Source organism: Lepisosteus oculatus, chromosome 4, assembly GCF_040954835.1.
Source record: "Lepisosteus oculatus isolate fLepOcu1 chromosome 4, fLepOcu1.hap2, whole genome shotgun sequence".
Classification (NCBI taxonomy): domain Eukaryota; kingdom Metazoa; phylum Chordata; class Actinopteri; order Semionotiformes; family Lepisosteidae; genus Lepisosteus; species Lepisosteus oculatus.
The window spans coordinates 33,733,523-33,753,958 of record NC_090699.1 but is presented as its reverse complement, the minus strand read 5'-3'; the positions used below and the strand labels follow the sequence as shown (position 1 = coordinate 33,753,958).

At 37.1% G+C, this 20,436-nt stretch overlaps 1 protein-coding gene across 1 annotated transcript in view; it reads right to left on the bottom strand.

Moving 5' to 3' along the window:
• inpp5f (inositol polyphosphate-5-phosphatase F) overlaps window positions 1-20,436 on the bottom strand; it is an 85,166-nt gene that overhangs the window by 48,492 nt on the left and 16,238 nt on the right. The window contains exon 2 of the mRNA XM_069189114.1: window positions 9,592-9,672. Within this exon, the coding sequence (XP_069045215.1) occupies window positions 9,592-9,672 (81 nt within the window). The remainder of the gene's footprint in view (window positions 1-9,591; window positions 9,673-20,436) is intronic.

Sequence of the window (20,436 nt, the reverse complement as noted above, 5' to 3'; positions counted from 1 at the left end):
CAAGAAATTGTATAGGGCTAATAAAGAAACATTATTATTATAATAAGTGAACGAACTGGAAGTTAAACTACAGGAACTGAGAGAATACCAAGAAATAGAGGAACTATAAAAATCACAAGTTCATAGAAGTGTGCGAATAATCAGAGCTACAGCAATGGGAAGCTGAAAGAAGCTGCTCCCAGGTAGTTTGATTGAAAATTACAGCTGCCTATCCTTAATACCACTTTACTTTCACATCAATCAGTTGTGCTTCAATCCAGGACATGGAAACATGAAGACTTGGAAGCTCCGGGGAGCAGCTGCCAGAACACAATTAAAACAGATTCTGAAGTTTGGACATGAGTCCAAACAACTTCAAGCAGTGCCAGTGCCACCATAAAAGGCAAAAAAGAGAAATAGTTGCTGCTGAAGATTATATTCTTAAAAAAAAAAAATTTTAGGAAGTAAAAGCCAAGGACCCCAAGTAATAAAAGACAGTACTCTGTCTCGAAGTCATTTTGCAGGCCAGCCTTGTCTTCAGGGTAGGCTGGCTTCTACAAAATGCAGGCAAAGACCCAGTTGTTCACATTGAGACAAACAACACTGGCATGAACAGCACTCTTCCATTACGTAAAATATTTAAAGAGCCTGAAAAGAAGTTCTCAAAAAAGACTATCAGCTTGGGGCAAGAACCTACAAAGAAATATAGGTTTCTCTTTCTGCATTTCACATTTAAACTAAGACAGAAAAGAAGAGAATCCAAACAAAATAGATCCAAAATGCAATGTAATGTAAATTGAAATCACTGAAACATGGCTAACAGAGAATGATGGTGATAAATACAACAGTGGTGGATATGCCGTATCCTTAAGACGGAGAACAGATGGATGTGTGGCATTATAGTTCAAAAAGAACATTCAGTGATGAGAACCAAGTGATTTACCAAGTTGAATTTGTGTCAGTTGTAACACTTTCCATCTAGACTACCCATCCACTTTCTAACCACTTTATGAATACAGTCGCAGGAGAGCCAGAGCCTATGCTGACAAGGCATGATATACCTGAGATGGGAAACCAGTCCATAACAGGGAATATTCAGACACAAACAAGCTCACACTCACACTTGGGTCAATTTTCTCAGAAGCCATTTAACCTACCAGTATGTCTTTTGGCTGTAGGAGGAAACCAGAGTTCCAAAAGAAAGGCATGTGAACAAGGGGAGAACACACAAAATCCATGCACATAGCACCCCAGGAATTCAACCCAGGGCCCCAGAACTGCGAGGCAACAATGCTACCCTCTCTACTACCATGCCGGCCCCATTTAGACCAAAAAGTTCCAATGTTGTCTTGTCTGACCACAACATCTTTTGCCTTGTTTCCAGTATCACTAAAGTGCTTTGTTGCCAACTCCATACGGGATGTTTTTTATAGTTCCATACAAGCCCTCTTTTTCGAGAGACTGGGATATTGCTGACCCATGGATATTTTCTCCAATCTCACCACTCCCACAGACAAAGGCTACCAAGCTAATGGAGTAGTTCATTAAGGTAATTTATTGCACCTAAATGAATTTAAATTCACTACCACAGACGTGTTTGATATAGTTATGCAATCAGAACTTTTACATTTTTCTATTATCAATCTTCATTTTTTTTGCACTGAATATGTGTAGCAGGTTGTGGAAAAAACATTGAGAAATATTAAATCGCTACTTCAAAAGCCATACAAGCTTTAAAGAAACAAAATGTGCATCTGAATACTTTTTCAAGTATATGTAAAGGAAGAAGTCCTTACTGTGGGGGATTTTAAGTTTCCACAAAAGTATTATCAAGATACACCAAAGATGTCAGTACCTGAAATTGAAGCCATGAGAGACATGGCTAATGATAGCTTCCTAACTCAGTTTGTCAGAACGGAATGCATGTATTGATCTGTATTCTGTAAAAAACATGACAGATTGAGGAAAACAGAAGTGAGAGAAGCATTAGGGGAACTGTGTTCATTATTTTGAAATTGTACATGTACAGTTGTATCCAAAATAAAAGTTCCCAAATTCAGGAATGCAAGCTAATATGGAACAAGAAAAAGTTCAACAGTCACAATATAACTGCATTAAAAGCATAGAAATTATCATCAAAGAATGTTACATTGTGATTGTTCAACAAATTAATAACTTACTGTATACAATTTTGGTCAATACAATACAAAAATGATTGCTGCTGAAGAAAGATATAAGATGTGAAAAAGGGGTTAACTGATTTCTTTCTGCACAAAGACTTCTTGTAACACAAGACATTCCATGCTTAGGCACCTTGGAGTTATGGTGGGATGGGAGTTAATTGATATGAAATTCCATGTGCAAGATAAAGACACCCCCTAAGGAAAGATAAAACCGACCATCAAAAGTGTTCAAGGTCTTGGGAATGTCCAAACATAGAGGGCCCCCCATTACTATGGTTACAATTTGCATCCGTAGCAGGTGAAATTTGCTATATAAACTGAAAGTTTTGTATCTATATTTCGAACAATACTTTGGTCTTATTGTTCCTTGCATGCAATAAACTCAGTTACTCAAACGTCATCTCGGGTTCTAGAACTTACTTGTCTGTTACTACACTGCTCTAGAATTAGACAAAGTACACTGCCATGCACAAAGGAATGTCAAATTTTGACAGGCTTACTTTTTGTAGTCTTTCACATAAATATAAGAACTACGAGACCTGATTCAAGCATTTAAAAGGCAACGACAAAGTTGACCTGATGGATTTCTTCACACAAATGGAAACCAAGGTGAAGCGCATTTCAGCTTCATTGAATAAAGGGTTGTGGGAGTCTGGAACAAACTACTTACTGTACTCATGTTTTTATAAGCCAATAGCATCACTTCCTTCAAGAAATGGCTAGATGAGCTCTTTGGATCAATTACTGTAGCTACTGACAACCAAACAAGATGGATGTGCCAAATGGCCTCCTGTCAATTGGAATCTTTTCTGTTCTTATGGCAGTTACTGTACCTTCTTGCAGAGAGCAGCAGTTTGTAGATGAACATCGATGCCATCTATGCAGAATAAGCACTCCCACATTTCAAACTTTTATTAGGCCGGGATGGACCCTGGATTCAGCACCTCACCCCACCCCCCACCCCAGTACACCTCCCTTTCCATAACCATACTGATGACAGACAAATTCAATATGAAGATAAGAATATGGACAGAAAGTGTCTTCCAAACAACTTATAACAAGTTGCTGAACTTCTCCAAACGACAAACACAGTCAACACAGTACTTGATCTAGTTGGCCTCCGATATAAATGCCATGTCGTCCATTATAAACCATTCAAGCAATATAATAAGGGTAAGTGACTATCCAATACCCTTTGGGAAAGAATTCCACAGCTTTGTGCCATAACGAGAGAAGGCCCTGTCACCCACAGAGTGTGAGCAAGCCTGGGGGACAAAGAGGAAGCCAGAATCAGACGAATGAAGGCTGCAGGCTGGAGAGTAGGAAGTCAGAAAGGTACCGTACCAAGCCATGTAGAGCCTTATAACCATAGGTAAGCATGAGGATTCTGACGTTGACACAAAACCCGATATGAAGCCAGTGCAGTGCAAGGGCTCCAAGACCTGGTCAGGATTCTGGCTCCTGAATTCAGGACATACATGAAATGTGTTCAGTGTGGATTTAGATACCCCAGCAAGTTGCAGTAATCAAAGCTAGAAAAGACTAATGTACTGACCAGCATATCAACTTAGACTGAAATTCAAGTACAGTACCATCCTATATTTTTGCCTCAAAAAATAATAAAACCACATTAAATTGAGAAATTGCAGCAGTGTATGCACACATTTTAAATTCTGCAATATTACAAGCATAGCCATTTTCATTAACCCAGAATAAGAAAGTTATTACTTTGCAGTCTGCAAGGCATAACAGAACACGTCAAATATGAGCTGTACTAACACTTAGTCAGCAGAGTGACTTACTCTGATGTGCTCTCCCACCTCCTACACTAGCAGCTCCACAATGTAACCACATTTTCTAACTTTGCCTCACTCTGGGAAAACCAGCAGATTATTCTTCACAGCCATTTGAAAACTGACTGATAATGTATTTAAAGAAGTGTCATATACTGCTTTCTCAAGTGACTCTGCATATGGATCATTGCTTGATAGAACACAGTTTCCTATTTCTACAAAACTACTGTAAATTGTTTTTGTTTATTTAAAATGAAGTCACAAAAAGCAAGACAAATCAAACAAATAACAGTTTGTTAATAACAAATAACAGTTATATACAGTACATACTAAAACTTATACTGTATACGTCAAGATTTATTTCATAGGTTTCTTAGAAGAGGTTTACTGACTATCACATGCTTTTATTTTAAGGTAGCACAATAACTCTCTAAGAATGTTGATGTACTATAGCCAAGACTTCCCATCCCTACAACATGCAGGAGACCTCTCAGAAGGCAAAACAGGAAAGTAAGGCAGGACAGAATTCTGGATCAGTGTATCATGTATGTTTCACATGCCCTGACACTTAGGAAATCTCTGTGTAAATCACATCAAGACATAGGATCAGTTTCAGGTATGGGCATGCAAAGTTGCCACCAATTTGGCAAACTTATTTTTAAGCTACCATAGGAACAGTCAACCAGATGCATCTCTGCTGAACTGATAGGAGACGAGAGGAGTCATCTTTCAACAAAAGGACACTTCAATCACTTCCATCCTAACAGGAATTAACTTAAAATTCTGTGCATGTGTATGATGTAAACCTTTTCAAAAGCACACCATTAATGAACCTGGGATATGAATCAGTATCATCTCTGCTATTTTTCTAGACTTTTCTAGAATCAGTTTAACCACAATTTCATTGATCAATTTAGGACACCTAACATTTCTATCACAATAACATCTCTCCCTCTAACAGAATGAAATCACTCTTACTTGCTAAATCAATTTGATCCCCGTGTTCCCAAAAGGTAGATTTTGCTATTAATATTTTGAAAGTCACACAATAAAATGAATAAGATTTAATTCTGTTTTGTGCAGAAAAAACTAAATTGTGTCTAGAGAATGGGAAATATACTGTATAGCATCTCTGATCTGCCCATAAATAAGATAAACCACTCATGAGTGTAAGCCGACAAAGAGTCCAATAAAAGAACATTAAATTACATTTCTTCATAGAGTGCAATATGTTTTATTACATAACAATTATCTCCAATAACATATGTATGTACTATAATAAAGCTATTTCATATTTGCTCTGTATGGAAAAACATAGGACAGCAAGGTTGTGCAGTGTTTAGCATTGCTGCTTCTCAGCACTGAGGCCCTGGGTTAAATTCCAGGCCTGGACTGCTATCTGTGTGGAGTTTGTATGTTCTCCCCACATTTGCATGGATTTCCTCTAGATGCTCCAGTTTCCTCCCAGTCCAAAGACATACTAATTTGTTAGGTGGCTTCTGGAAAAACTGACCCTGGTGCGAGTATGACTGTCTGTGTTGCCTTGCAATGGATTGGCATCCAGTCCTGTGTGTACAGTATCCCGCTTTGCACCTACTGCTTGCTGGGATAGGCTCCGGGTGCCCTGCTACCCTGTACTGGATGAGGCAGCTAGAAAATGGATGGGCTGATAGAAAAACATGTCTATGTTCACTGTGTATCTATTTCATCAAAGAGAACCCCAAAAGGTTTCAGAAAGAAATGCATCCAGAAAACAATTTAAAGTCTGATTATGTGGCTAAAGAGGGCAAAAGAATGACGTGGTTCTGAAAGACAGTGCCAAAGAATGCTCTTGGATGACTGTCTTTCTCTTTCTATATCAGTTTTACAAGGGGGAAAGGTTTAATATTTTTAAATAATTATATTCTAAAAGCAGAATACCAATAACACATTATTCAAGACTCACAACATACCCTGTATAAATCACCTTGGCAGCTTTTATGTGGAAAGTCCTTATATTGAACCTCAATGATGCATACACTGTGATTTATAATTTGTAGTATATTTTCAAATGTAAAATACCTTGCATAGCCAATTTATCTTTTCTGAAGTCTTCCATCAAGTCACCTTTCATACAGTACCCTTCTGTCAACTACCTGTATTTTACTGCATGACAGAAGAATGAAACACATATTTAATTAAAGCATTTCATTCAGTGAAAATTCCCACCACACCACTTTGAGAACAAACCTACAATCTGTCATATTTAGTTATTAGAAGTTATAAAATCTCAAAATTAGCATTTAATACTTAATCTCTGTCCACCTTTTAAATGCCTTTAGTTAAGAAGCTCAAATAATATATTTTAAATCTGAATGAATTAGAACAATTTTAATTTTGGTACTGGTATGGTTGTAGTGCATTAAAAATGCTCGTAGAAGTAGTTTTTGTTTTAGATCCAGCATGCAAGCAAGAAGACAATACAAAATGAAAACATATTATTGCTTCTTTTTCCAATAGTTTTGATAATATCTTTGTCATGTTTTTTCATTTCCAATAAATAACGCTGCCTCAGAAATGTCTTTTTTTTCCTAATTAATACTAGGTAATTGCATTTATATGGCACTTTTCATCTTCCCAATGAGTTTTGTACATGGATATAGAGGGAGTCATTTCACCCACCACTGATGTACAGCACCTATCTGGGTTTGCCACTACATAGGAGATCAGATGAAGCAAGAAATTGCTTCACCAACTTAATTAATGGGAACCTCTAGACAGACCAGAGTGGAATTTAACCAGGCACCAGAGTTAACACCTTTGCTCTTGCACACAGCATGGGATGACGAAAAGGCCAAGGGTTTGGTTCCAAGCATTATTTAAAAATATGACACCTTCAACTATTTAATCTCCCCATTACCACATACAGTATAAGCACTGGTTTTGGAAATTCTAGTTCAGAAACCAGACCAAGCTCCATAGTCCAGCAACACCACTTGCTTAAGCTACTGTATTTGTTCTGTAAGTCTCCTTTTCCAGTACTGACCAGGCTCACTTTTGTCTTTTTTATAAGGTACTTTAAGACTCTAAGAGAAAGAAAGTGGTAAATAATTGCAAGGAATAATATTAATAAATCTTATAACTAGTTTTGCCTTATTACCTTTTGAATAATATTACAATATTAGCAGAAAAGATGTTCAAAAAACAATATGTACTGTAATTAACAGAGGTCTCTGCACATACAGTCATTAGCAAACCGAAGCAGATGAATACTAAATGTATATGAATGTAGGTAAAATGGATACCTACAGATCATTACTGTGGAGAACTCAACCACAAGTAAATTGAAACCATCAAGCTCTTCACAGCATCACTCACTGTCCGCTCTTGGCAATTTGCTTGAATCCAAAAAGAAAGTGGTAACTCATTGGGTCGCCTTCACCTATTATTCCAGCAAAATTTGTTCTAATGTCAGCTCTAATACTCTGAAAGATCCTGCATGCAATGTAGTTCTGCGTGCCATAAATTACATTCTGGCAAAGAATCAGCTTCAGAATTGTTTAATTAAGCATGGCAAAAGATGAGCATTACTCTTTTCTTACAAGAGCTTGGCAACTATCCTCATTTCCTAAATGAACAGCACTAATCTAGAACTGAAACAAAAACAAACATAAATAATTATACATAATTGTAAACTACTGCGTTAAATTCCATTAACCATCCCCACTTCTGGAAATGTGGTTATCCAAATACTGTGTTTTTTTATCTCCAGTTCACTGTACTTGCAAAGTCAGCAATGTGTTAATGAAATTTACTTCAACAGTGTAAGACTGATTTACCCAGGTAAAAAGATCACAGGCAGCACTGGATGTTATATTTCTGCATTCCAGACAGATCTGGGTTTTTGCTAAGAAAAGCATGTCTGGTATGTAACTTATTTATCCACACTAAGCAGGTAGGGATATATACAATGAATACTTCAGATACAGATTAGGACAGATTGGTAGTGAGCTGGTAAAAATACACTGCATCACAGCCTTATGCATCCGTTTTGAACATTCAGAACAAGTAAATATGTATCATAAATCACTCAGTACAAATAAGGTCAAGGTGAGATTCAAGGTTCGACTGACCCATGTCTATGTGAACAACACTGGTCTGTACTCATCAGTAAATTCTGTTTGATAAAAAATTGTTCTGTAGCTACCAAAATCAGGAACTCTTCTGAAGCTAAAAGCTGAACATAAAGCCTAGAATGTCAGCAATAGCTCATCAAAGTACTTAAACTGAAATCTCAGAGTGACTGGATGTCAAAATCTCAGTGCTCTCTGTCTGCTTTCTGCAGTTGTATCTATCTGTCAAGAAAAGTCTTCTCTTTAGAGAATCTTAATCTAAATCTAAAGACACAAAATAGCTACATACAACTAAATGAACAAACTATAATACTTTAAAACAGCCTAGGCTGCAAAAATGAAAAGTCTTTATTGTGGCAGCCAATACATTCTGAAAAAATGTCAAGGATATTATCAGTCACTGTGCATAATAGTTTCTGGCACTATACTGAAACTTCCCCCCACTAAGCGAAAGATGATTTTTAATGATTCATGTTATTTACCTTGACAAAAAATATAAGACAGGAATATACAATATTAAGATCATTCTTCTAAACTCTGTCTAGAGTTGACATTTTAAGAAAGTGGGCCATTGAATCTTCTGACCAAAAGAGGTTAGCTCCATTTGCTGTAATGTGCCAGAGGTGTTTCATAGTTTCATTCAGCTGCAGAAAAGCCTTTGATATTCTTTCTTGTAAATAGGTATGCATTTATGGCACATCATCCTTTGGGAATTATAAAGGCCACTTTCACATAACTCTTTGGTTCATGCCTCTGTTAGCTGAAGCAAAATAAGTCAAATTACACTAATGCAATCATAATTTCTTTCCAAACGAGTAGCTTTACAGACCGTTCCTAAACTTAATCTGTGTTTCAAGTTTTAAATTTGATTAAAAAAACAAAAACATAAGAACAGTAGAGAAAATAATCTATTTTAATTATGATAAGAAAAAAAATTCTCCATAAGTGGTTCATATTGTAGCATACTACTATCTCTGTTAGTCTGACACATTTATTGAGTTGTACTTGAGATCTGTTTTTCAGTTAGGTGAAACCATCCAAACCTCCCTTCAACCTAAACCTCTAAAGCCCTAAAATAGGGCACTCTATAAGAAAAGAAAATCGTAAAGGACTCCCCTGTGCAAACAGGTAACCTTTATCTATGGTAACAGAGCAGAAGCAAAACTTTTCACCTCGCTTTCTGAATGTCAATCTGAGAGCAAAATCTAAACATTATTAATACAGCAACATTGCTACTGTACTCTAAAGATCAGTTAAGACTGCTACTTGTCTTACTGTATATTCCTGTCCAATATTTAATCAAGCTGCTTTTAAGTTAAAAAGAATGTTGTACTGTTTACTCTTATACTACTAGCCAATGAAAAAAACACGCCGAATAGCTAATGGATTTCAAAAACTATTTTTAGTTAACACGGGCTTTGCCCCGTATTAATTGTCTTCTCTTGACAGTATGTCATTGGAAGTGTTACAAGCAAGCGAGAGACTAGCCCATGCACCATGCATGTCCTGTTCTGTGGGCCTAACCTGTGTGAAGCTGAATCTTTCCAATGACTCCCTCCACCAGGCCCAGGCAGATGGGGTTCCAAGCCAGCAGCAGGTCTGTTGCTGAAAGACAGAGGCAGAAACCCATTATTACAATGATTATCACCAGGTATCTGCTTGAAAACAAAGCCAAGGGAGACATCCACATTTTCAGTAACATTCAAAAATCAGATTTTTTTTCATCCTCAAAAGAACTGGAAGAGTGTGAAGGACACTGTGAATTTTCCCTTGTCCTCTGGGCTTCTCCACTACTGCAGTGTGCTGCGAGATGAAATATCACACCAGTCATATAACCAGGTTGTATAAGTCCTCTTTGCAAGAAAAGAACACTTGAAAAGGTTCTGGTACCATTAATCTACAAGCACCTAACATTCTTTCACTGTCTTTCATCTATTATGCAAGTTGCATTGAACAAAGCTATATTTAAAATAAACTGCACGGCACAGAAGACAATTCAGTCAACAGAGTCATAATACTAGAAGTCGGTATCATCTTCTGGGTTCTGCGCTCCCTGAGAATCATTTGTTTTGAAGACAATAAAAATAACACCCTAATAAACTTCATTAGTGTAAAAACTCCACTTATAAAAGCTCTACTTTTAAGCATGTAGGACAAATGATTATTGCTCATGAGAAATAACAGTGCTTTACTACTAGTTATTCCTTCTCCCATTTGTTATTTCCAAATCACTGCTGCATCACTGCAGGATCTAATTGGTAAAGAAGCCAAGGGGGCTGAAAGTTCATTACAGCCTTCTGTCCGCATAAAAAATGCGACACATCAAGGAATACCGGTAACAGAACAAGACTAAGCCAGCAAAAAAAAAACAGCACTAGAAGTTCAAAATATTCTATAAAAAAGTGGAAGCATTATATTCAAATATGAATGATAATGTTTCACAAGAACAAACATAATTTCCTCCACAGGCCTGGTAGGTAGTGCAACAAAAATTGTTCTTTCTAATTGGCCAGCACTGCCGTAGTCTGAGACCCAAACCGCAAGTAACATTGTTACAGAACCTAGAGCCCTTGAGACTGCACTGACTGTGGACAGACAGAAGCAGACAGCATCTCCATTCGAAGAAGGGGCCATAAAAAATTCATTACTGAATTACTGCTGAGCAAAACATATGCGTGAAGGAGAAAATAAATAAATGTGCTGCTATAACAACCTCCATGTGCCAAGAAGGCTTGAAAAAGAAAACAGAGTGGGAGAAATCTTCGGGGTGTCTGCAAGCAGAGCAGCTCCCACATCACTATCGATATTGATTGGCTGCCCTTCCGCAGGGCTACAAGGACAACATCTCATTACAGGAAGATGAACTGTCCTCTCCTGTACAATGGTAATAAGAGCTGCTTCCTTTGTATAGCTCTTCAGGTCAGAGGCACCTCACCAGGGAACGGGCAAGAGGAGAAGGATTAGTCAGTAATGAGAAACTAAGGAAGAAATCTGCTTAGGACACCACCAAGGCACATAGAGAACAGGCAGTGTAAATATTATTTGCGCCACAGTATTAATATGAATTAATATTTGTTTAAAAAAAAAACTTTGGCACCATTCACTAAAATTCATCTGCCAAAACAAAAGATTTGAATTTTAAAGTGGAAGAAGCTCTTTGATGCACTACAAGACAACCATAAAGACATGTGCCATAAAGACAAGTTCAGAAGCATCTGCTGGAAAGAAAAATGCATGGCAATGCCTTCAAGTGGGATGAAAAGACCACACAGATGTGGATGATGATATGCAGGTGTCAGCTGCTAATCGTGAGGCACGCCTTAAATCCTGTGCTACATGGCAGTGATGGAAAACAGGTTCTATGAGCTGAGATCCTTCTTACAAAAGGATGCCTTTCGGCACAAGTGAAGTTTTTAGAGGCGCTCCTTGCTAACAGAGAAATTAAAATCGCCAAAGGAAAGAGAAAGACAAACGATTCAGAGCACACATGACACTGATACCAGAAACGGCAGGACTAGACAAAGCTTACGAGGTTTGTCAACTTAAGAAATGTTCACTAGACTCACTAATGTCTTGGTCTTCTGAACCTGTCATTTTCATATTTTCTTGTTGCCTGTAAAGTCTTAACAGGTTCTGACAATTCAAAGCAACACAAAGCAGGATGTTTTTGAGGCAATTTCCCTTATGTCCTTCAAGAAAAGATGCATTTCTTGTACTCCATCTCATAGTACTGTATGGATAGTAAAATCACATTTTACACTATTTCTTCTCCAAATAACAGTTCTCTCTCCCCAATTGTTCCTCAATCCATGTTCCCTCTTTTCTGGTTTGAAAAGTGTTATTTCTTAAATCCACACCTTACCTTAAAGAGCTGCGTTAATTATTGCACCTGAAGCATGTTGCTACTGTATGCTAATGATATGGCAATGATTCCTGTAACACGCTCAAATGAGAATTTTTTAATTCAGTGAAACTTAGTGTGGACTTTAAGGTTCTGCTGGTCTTATACTGTATGAGGCACTCAGTGTTCTTATTTCATGAATCTATTGAAAGAGTGAAGTCCAACCCTTCATATGAGATCTGAGTCAGGCCTTCGTATTCTGTGAAGGTTAGATTTACTAGTTATGTATTTGTCCGACACTTTTATCCAGAGCAAATTACATTTGAGAATGAATTGTTTTTCTGGTATTCATAATAGATTAGATTATAAAATATTCAAGTAACAATTTCTAATAGAGAATGCAATAGATTCAACAGGTGATCTACTGTAGATTAGAGAATGACTGTAATGGACAAAACAGATAAACTTTCAATATTGTAGAAATAACATGATATTTATAATAGGTATATAGTTCTGAATCCTCATCATTCTTAGCATTTCAAAGGGTGTTAGGGTATTTGTAGCCAATCCGGTGTAATCTATCTAGTTTCATTATAAAAAGTAAGTTACAGTTAGTCAGAGATCTAGTCATACACAGTATTTTACTCTAGAACAAAAATCTGAATGTAAACCTAAAACTCCAACTAAGATGGGCAACATAAACCAAATCCAAGTAAAGATAAACAACAAAAAAAGAAATCTTGTTGGTTTTCAGAAAAAAATGTAAGTACAAACATCTCTGCTGAGTTATAATGCCATGTGAGATAGCAGAACAGTAACTGCCAAGTGCTTGAGTAAGCTACTTAAGCTGCTTTATAAGCAAACTCCTATTTCAATAATAGCTCTGACATTGTGAACAACTGAAATATTAAAAGGCAAATTTATTAAATTACTTATTGCATTTCCTGGACTTATGCACACAAATCTTTTTCTTTTAACCTTACAATTTAATTATCAAGAAACAGGCAAATAATTATTGTGAAGCTCTTTTTCATAAGAATCTGCAAGGGTGGAATTCTCAGATAACACAATAAGGGCTATTTGATAAACTAAACATTTGGCAAAACAGTATGTTAAATTATAAGATTTTTATAGTAAGATGTTTATTAAGCTGTATTATTAGGTAAGTATGCTGAAATTCATTTTTATATTTTCATTTTGAAATACAAGAATGGCAAGATAAGTGAACATTTAACATACAGTAAAAAAGTGTGTGTTTTTTTTACAGTGTAGGTATACACAGGCTAGACAAAAATTTTTACTCTCATGCAGCATATGCTCCCCATAAGTCTTCTTGATGATCAGGTTTTCAGAAAGATTTCCAATGTTATTTTTACAGGAACATTCTGAAACAGTTGAATATTCTAAGCAGTAACAACAGTTGCAGAATCCTACAGAACACAATCGGATATATACAAAATTAGGAAGTGAAAGATAAACCCCCCCTAATTTAAGAGTTTTCACAAGAAGAAAGGCAGGAACATTCACCTTTAATTGACATTGCTCAAAGTCAGTCTTTCAACATTGAAATAGCTTCATATGTGATTAATATATTCTTGTTCCCCCATCTCCCAGGCAACAAATACTGTGCAGTCAATTACCATACTCATTTAGGAATTAAACTGTGAAGACTCTAATCACTGCCTGGTCACTTGTCAAAGGCAGGAGGAGAGTATAAACAATACAAAAAGTGATGCAACAACAGGTTGGGTATATTTCATCAACAAAGCCATTTGACAACAAACATGTTGATAGGTCATAACCCCAATCATAAAAGCCATCTGCTTTCGCATGTGACCTGACTTTAAAAAACCTTAACCTTAAAGTGAAATTTTATTATGTATGTTTTTTTTCCCTGATTTGCAGTAGATGCTCACATTGCTTTAATGTAAAAAAAAACATTCCCGAGTCATGGATTTCTAATGGTATAAGCTGCAAGTCCCCCTCAATTGTCTTTACTGGGTTGGCTCAATACTTTCAGAGGGCAATGCATTTCAGTTTAGCCAGTCAGCTCTCTCGGGCTTGCACACACAATGGCTAAGAAAGCTGCTTGTCCTTACTTCCTGTCAGAGCCTCACATTAAATCTTGATGCGAGTCTTTAAACAATGAAGCAAGCGAGAAAGGCGAATGAAAACCATTCCAACCGGATTCCACTGAAAACTGGCAGGTAAGGCTACAGTTAGTGTAAGTAAATACAGTCAGAAAGCAAAAGATTTCATAGAAAATAGACTAACACACACCACATTGTGACTAAAGGAGCATTTATTATTTCACTCAGTTTGAAATGGAACCAGAAAGCTTAAGCATAGCAAGTAAAAAACATGTGAACCATCCAACAAAAATGTACAGGAAGTATAGAACAGTGCCCAGAACAATAAAACTAATCCCGTACTACTTGACAACAATGACAGGCGTTTACAAATCACAATGCAAGTATAACATACAGGAAAATAGTTTTATACAAGCCCAGACATTGAATGTCATGTACAGTATCACTCTAGATACATATCTGGAATGATACAGTGCATGACATCTAATTCAAGTCAAAATAAGCATATATTCCATTGCAGAATTATCTGTCATCTTTTTTTGGAAATATGATCTCTAACATTTTAGATAATACATCTTTAATAATTAAAAAAATGTTTCCTTGGAGGCTACTATTTGTTTGCAGTGGTGTTGAACTACAGCACCACACCCTGAACAACCCAAGTCAAATTTGGTACTTTGGGTTTCAAGCTAATACAGTAGGACTGGTATCAATAACTTTTAGTTTTTATGTGGAGTGGCAAAACCTGCAACACCATAATATAACTTTACCTGTTACAGAAGAATTGAAAGCACGTTTAACATTTGTGCAAGTATCCTATGTTAACAAGTTATCTTTCAAACATTCCAACAATGGGCTCCCTTACGATCAGTTCCTTCATTCTAAAATGGAACCACTTTCATTCTGCAATAGAAAAGGCTGGTCAAAAAGGATTCAGAACGTAACATTCAGAAGATTCGCAAATATTCAGATCTACAGGAAAGTTTAATAACAATTTTGCCTCCATAATGGTACTGAAAACCAACAAACATTTGTATTTAAAATAAAATGAATTAGTAAAAAGTAATTAGTTTGCTTTTAAACAATTATCAAGATACATGTAATATGGTAGAGATACAGCAATATTTTAAATGTACCCATAAGCACTAATAAAAGAGGATATATACTACAATTACCAAGTCAAAACACATTCAAAATTAACTGATACCAAGGTCTCTGGAGGTAGGCTGGATATAGCCCAGCTTCAAGCCTTAATAATTATTGATAAACTGGTAGAGTGTATTCATTGTACAGTAATTCCAGTAAAGCCACTGTAACTTCATTACATGTAGACACGCTGCACATCGTTTCAATGATAACCACACTAATATTTCTTGCCCATTTTTAGATTGCACTGAAGTCTACTTTGCACCTTTTGGAAGATAACATTAATTTGCAAGTTTAGACCAAGGGTTTCACACAAGTACATTTTTGTGCCTTCGCCTATTGGCATAGAAAAGGGTTTCCCTAAGTACAGCAATTTTGACAAAGGAGCAAACAAATAGTTGAACTCGATAATTCAGGCCGGAATAAAAGCCAGAAGCATATTGGCCTTTGATGACTGGACTTTGGGAACCCCTGGTTAAGCTATCCAAGATCTATGACCACTGTACTGTACTGTATCTAACATTACATGACACCTTAGATATGTCATGCTTCCTTCATATATCAGAAATGGAATACTATAGCCACTATAAACATATACAGTATATATACTGAGAGGAATTAAAATGTGTCAAGTGGAATCAATAAGATTTGTTGCATTTTTAATTACTCTCAGTATGTAGCGAACTCCAACTGAAAAAGGTGACCCCTGCAAGCAGAAGATAATATCTTGAACAGCTTGTCTATAAGAAAAGCCCTGTTATTTAGAATCACCTTCAGACAAGAATCCGAAGTGTAATGATGCGTTATTCAACTGCATGTGTTCCAGAAGGACCAGTGGCTCTTGTTGGATTGAGAACATTAGGGTACTTATGTAACCTTGGTTCTCAGAAAGAGAAGAGTAGCTAACAAATAATGGGATTTCTCTGCGCCCAGTGGCAGAGACACAAACTTTTATACCAACAATACCAAGAGGCCAGTCAGCACCACGATGCCTTCTCTCTGCTCCATCTTCTAGGGAATAGAAGACTGACCTGCCTCCTGCCCTTTGTTGGGGTTGGAAAATTAGAATTTGAAAAAAGAAATTTGGCGGCTTGTCTTCTCTTTCAGGGAATGAGGGTTATAGGAGTAACCTAACATTCGTTTCAGTCTGAAGAGTAGCCACCTATCAGTGGGATAGTACACAAATTCTGTTGTGTGGCAGCCTAATGGAAAAAGGCATAAGGGAGACAAGAACAAAATGCCTTAGTATCTGGGGCAGTATCCCAAGCTATCTCAAATACAGAGACGGGCACTGAATGATTCAAAGTTCAAAGGTAGAGGTCAAACAAACACCAACCACAAAGCCCAGTTAGCAGCATCAGTGGAATGGGGCCCAGGACGTGGCCAAGCCTCTAACAGTTTACCACCACACCATTGGAGGACCAAGACCCACAGCTGCCGGCAATGGTTATTGCATTTATAATACAGTGGGAGAGGTTTTGGTTCTACAAGACCTGGCAGTTCCCAAGGGTGTAACAGACGATCAGTGTACTGCCTCTCTTGAGTCTGGTCAATGTACATAACATTGCAAGACCATTAGTGCCACACTGAACAGACATCTATGCTGTAATATTGAGCCCAAATGCAGACTGCCAGCTGAGGGTGGATACATCACTCCCAAACTAGCAGCACATTTGCTGTCAGAAGGAGGCCAATCTGAAGTAATATAAGGTAGGGTTGCACCCACAGGAGGATTTACACCACCACCCCATTGATGGTTTGAGACCACAAGCCCAGGACACCATTGACATACTGTACAGTCTGAAGTTCTCAGCCCCTGAGGGCAGCAATATCCCATTGCTTGGTGACCATTCAAAAAGGGACCGCTTTCAGAGGAAGGTGACTGGGGGGCTCCTAATATTTAATTTAAAGCTGTGCCAGCCAGGCCTTATATGCAAGCCCAATCGACTGGCTATGAGCTAGAAATTACAGACCCATTAACAATACTAGTACAAAAATGGAAAATTATCTTCATGTCATCAGGATATGCAAGTATAACAAAAATAATACCTGAAGAGTTTAAATTTTAAATCACAGTTACTCTATCTTCCTATCGTATCTTACGTACCACATGTTCAAAATAACAAATTAAATGAGAAAGCTGAGCCTACATCTCATATAACAAATTAATAAAATTTGCAATATATAACATGCAAGAAGCTGTTCAAAGACAAAATATTCTGCATATTTGGAATAACAACTCACTGAACATTCTAAAAAATTAATACAACAATGGTTTTTGACCACTTACTGTAGCTATACATGTCATCAGAATAACATATCTGTATTAGTAAATTTCATATAATTCCTGACTCTCCTGGAGAATTTACCAGAGAATAATTTTTTCCCCATCTGAGAATATAATTAATATAGTTACCTTCTAAATTAGAATATAATGGAAAGGCAAAAGAACATTAAGATTCTCTACCAGAGGCTACAGTACAAATGAAAAAATTGCAAAAGTCTATTTTGATTGGAGTTAAACACTTGAGCAGGTTTCAATCTCACTTAGAAGAAAAATAAGATGACTTCCTTCAAATGATTTGTATTCAAAGTTCATTGGAGAACATTTACTTAAACTTTTACAAATACCAAAAACAAATCTAGTTAGTAAAAGTACTTCTTACATAGTCAATAGAGTCCTTACAGAGCAGATACAAAACTGCCAAAGGCATTACGTATTGTTTTGCAATAATGCTCCAAAAGACAGAAACGTCAAATCTATTTTTCTTCAGAGTGTCACAGATCACTTCCCAAAGCTTAAAGGTGCCTGCAGTATCTTTTCACACAATTAATGTTCTCAATACAACCATAAACATCTGGAGGTTACAGGTGATACCTGGTGCTTGTGTTCACTTTCTGAAGTGCAGAACTTGATGCGAGCAGTTACTAGCAAAAACAGAACAGCCTGCAGAATTGTTAATTGAGAAATATAATTTTAAAGCCTGATTTCAAGCAGTAAAATGAGAAAAGGTACCCTTCATTGCAAATTATAGTTCAGGTGGATAGCTGCATCAGCATGCGTGAGCTGCAAAGGCTTCCTCACAGCCCGATGGCGGCTCCACAGCTGAAACGTTGTTTTCCTTCTTCTCTTTTCAGCATGGAATAGACCTATTATGTGTTCCATTGTTCCAATGCAAATAATATATTAGAATATGGGATTTGAATGCATCTTTTATTATGGAGAAACCAGGTAAGACCTGATATTCACCATATACACAATATACAAACATCTGCTCTATTTACATTTACATTTATACTTGTTCCATTATATAACCTACCTATAAATACAGATGTGCCTATTGTTATGGTTAACAGGATTCTTTCTGTAATGTGCATAATGCTGTTCTAAGTTGAATCATGAAGAAATTTTAACTATATAGAAAAGCACATTTAAAATGTATAATAGTATCTGATACCTTCCCATTCAATTACAATAGTTTAAAAAAGGAGAAATAACCATTACAAGAAACAGCAGCACAAACTACCACATACAGTAAAATCATGATTCATTACAATAAGAATCTTTAGCCACCCTAAATTTGGTAATGGACTTCAAGACAACATATGCCCCTTTGTTAACTGTTACCACAATATAGATGGACAGACGTTTAGTAGTTAAGTACTAAAATAATACTTCATTAAGACCTTATTACAGCATTGTTTAAGTCAACACTTTTCATATAATAATGGCCCAATGACTAGAAGAGCCATGGTCTTATATAATTTCTTATTTAGTACATAGACTGGAGGACTCTCACTATAGCATTAGGTTAAGGGAAAATAAATCTGTGAAACTATCATTAAAGACTTCAAAAATCAAACAGAAAGCTGTGAACGCAGTATCTTCTATTAAACGGTGTTAGACATCGGTGATTAAATAATGAATCAGCTGCGCAACCCAATCCCGTTCAGCCTGGCTGCACCCTCATCTGATTAAACTGAGTGCAAAGAATGTTAATTTGCATCTAAACTGACAGCTCCTTAGCCTTAGTGGTGCTCTTGAATTACAATTGCAGATTGGAGAACTGCACTGCTATCGTCATGACTGAGACATGTCAAACACAGAAGAATCACACAAGCTCTGAGCCCTGCAACATGGGTGCCCGGTTCATGAGCTGTGGTTCCTCAAAATGGCAGCAGTTTGATCAACAGCAAGCTGTCCTTATGGAGGGAAAACTAAGGCTGAGAAAATGCATTGTTGCATTTATAACAGAAGCCTGTATTGATTTCTCTCACCCAGATGTGTTTTATGCCTGCAGTATTACTATGTGAGAGGTGAAAATGTTCCACGTGCACAACTGCAGCAAAACGCAGAGTAAAACTCTAAAGACTTTAATTTGAGCATTGTCCTTGGTCAAATTAATAAGCTAATTACTAAGTAACACATATTTCAAAAATTGATTTTTAAATGCATTTTAAGTGATTTTGCTACAGTTTTTGCTAATAAATGGTAAATGTCTCAAAACTCAAAGATAGCTTTAACAGTGCAACGTGCCAGAGAGAGGTGGAGATTTTTGCATCAGAAGTTTTACAGATACAGTTAAACCAAATACACTGATGGAACACCAGGCTAACTACTGCGGCAATGGATTGCAGTCATTCCATTAACACTGGTAAAAAACACCATAGTTTTGACTCAGCTCTTTTGACAGCCTTGCAGAACTGAATGGATTAGCAGCATTAAGCAGAGATAAATGGAAAAGAAATGAAAGGATACAATGTAACAATGGAGGACTTGTGCTGTGACACCTCTGAAATCTCATAACCACTGGCACCTCATCAAGAGTCAGCCTTTTACTTTACATGACAAACTTGATTATGCACTGCTGAACGAGGACATTTTTTTTTAGTAAAAGGAAAGGAATCAGTTATACCATGTATGGCCAATCTTGAACACCCATACAGAACTGGACTTCAAATTACCGAGCTAACTTACACAAACTGGATATCTGAGCTTGAAGCAAAAGCAGCCAACACACAGCAAGAGGGTGAATCTAGTGCTAAATTGTTTATTGTGGAAAAACTGATAATTCAACAGAAACAATCGAAATCCTAGTGTGAATGCTAAGGTGTGTAACGCAACGGGGGCTCAGGCGGGCGCCCTTGCCGCATCTGGTCGGCTCACGGGGCTAGGTCGCTGCAGAGAGACGCGGAAGTCCCGGGTTCGAGCCTCCAGTCGGGATGGGGCCGAACAGATGCGTCAAGGGCGCCCGCCTGAGCCCCCGTTGCGTTACAGGTGTTATTACAACG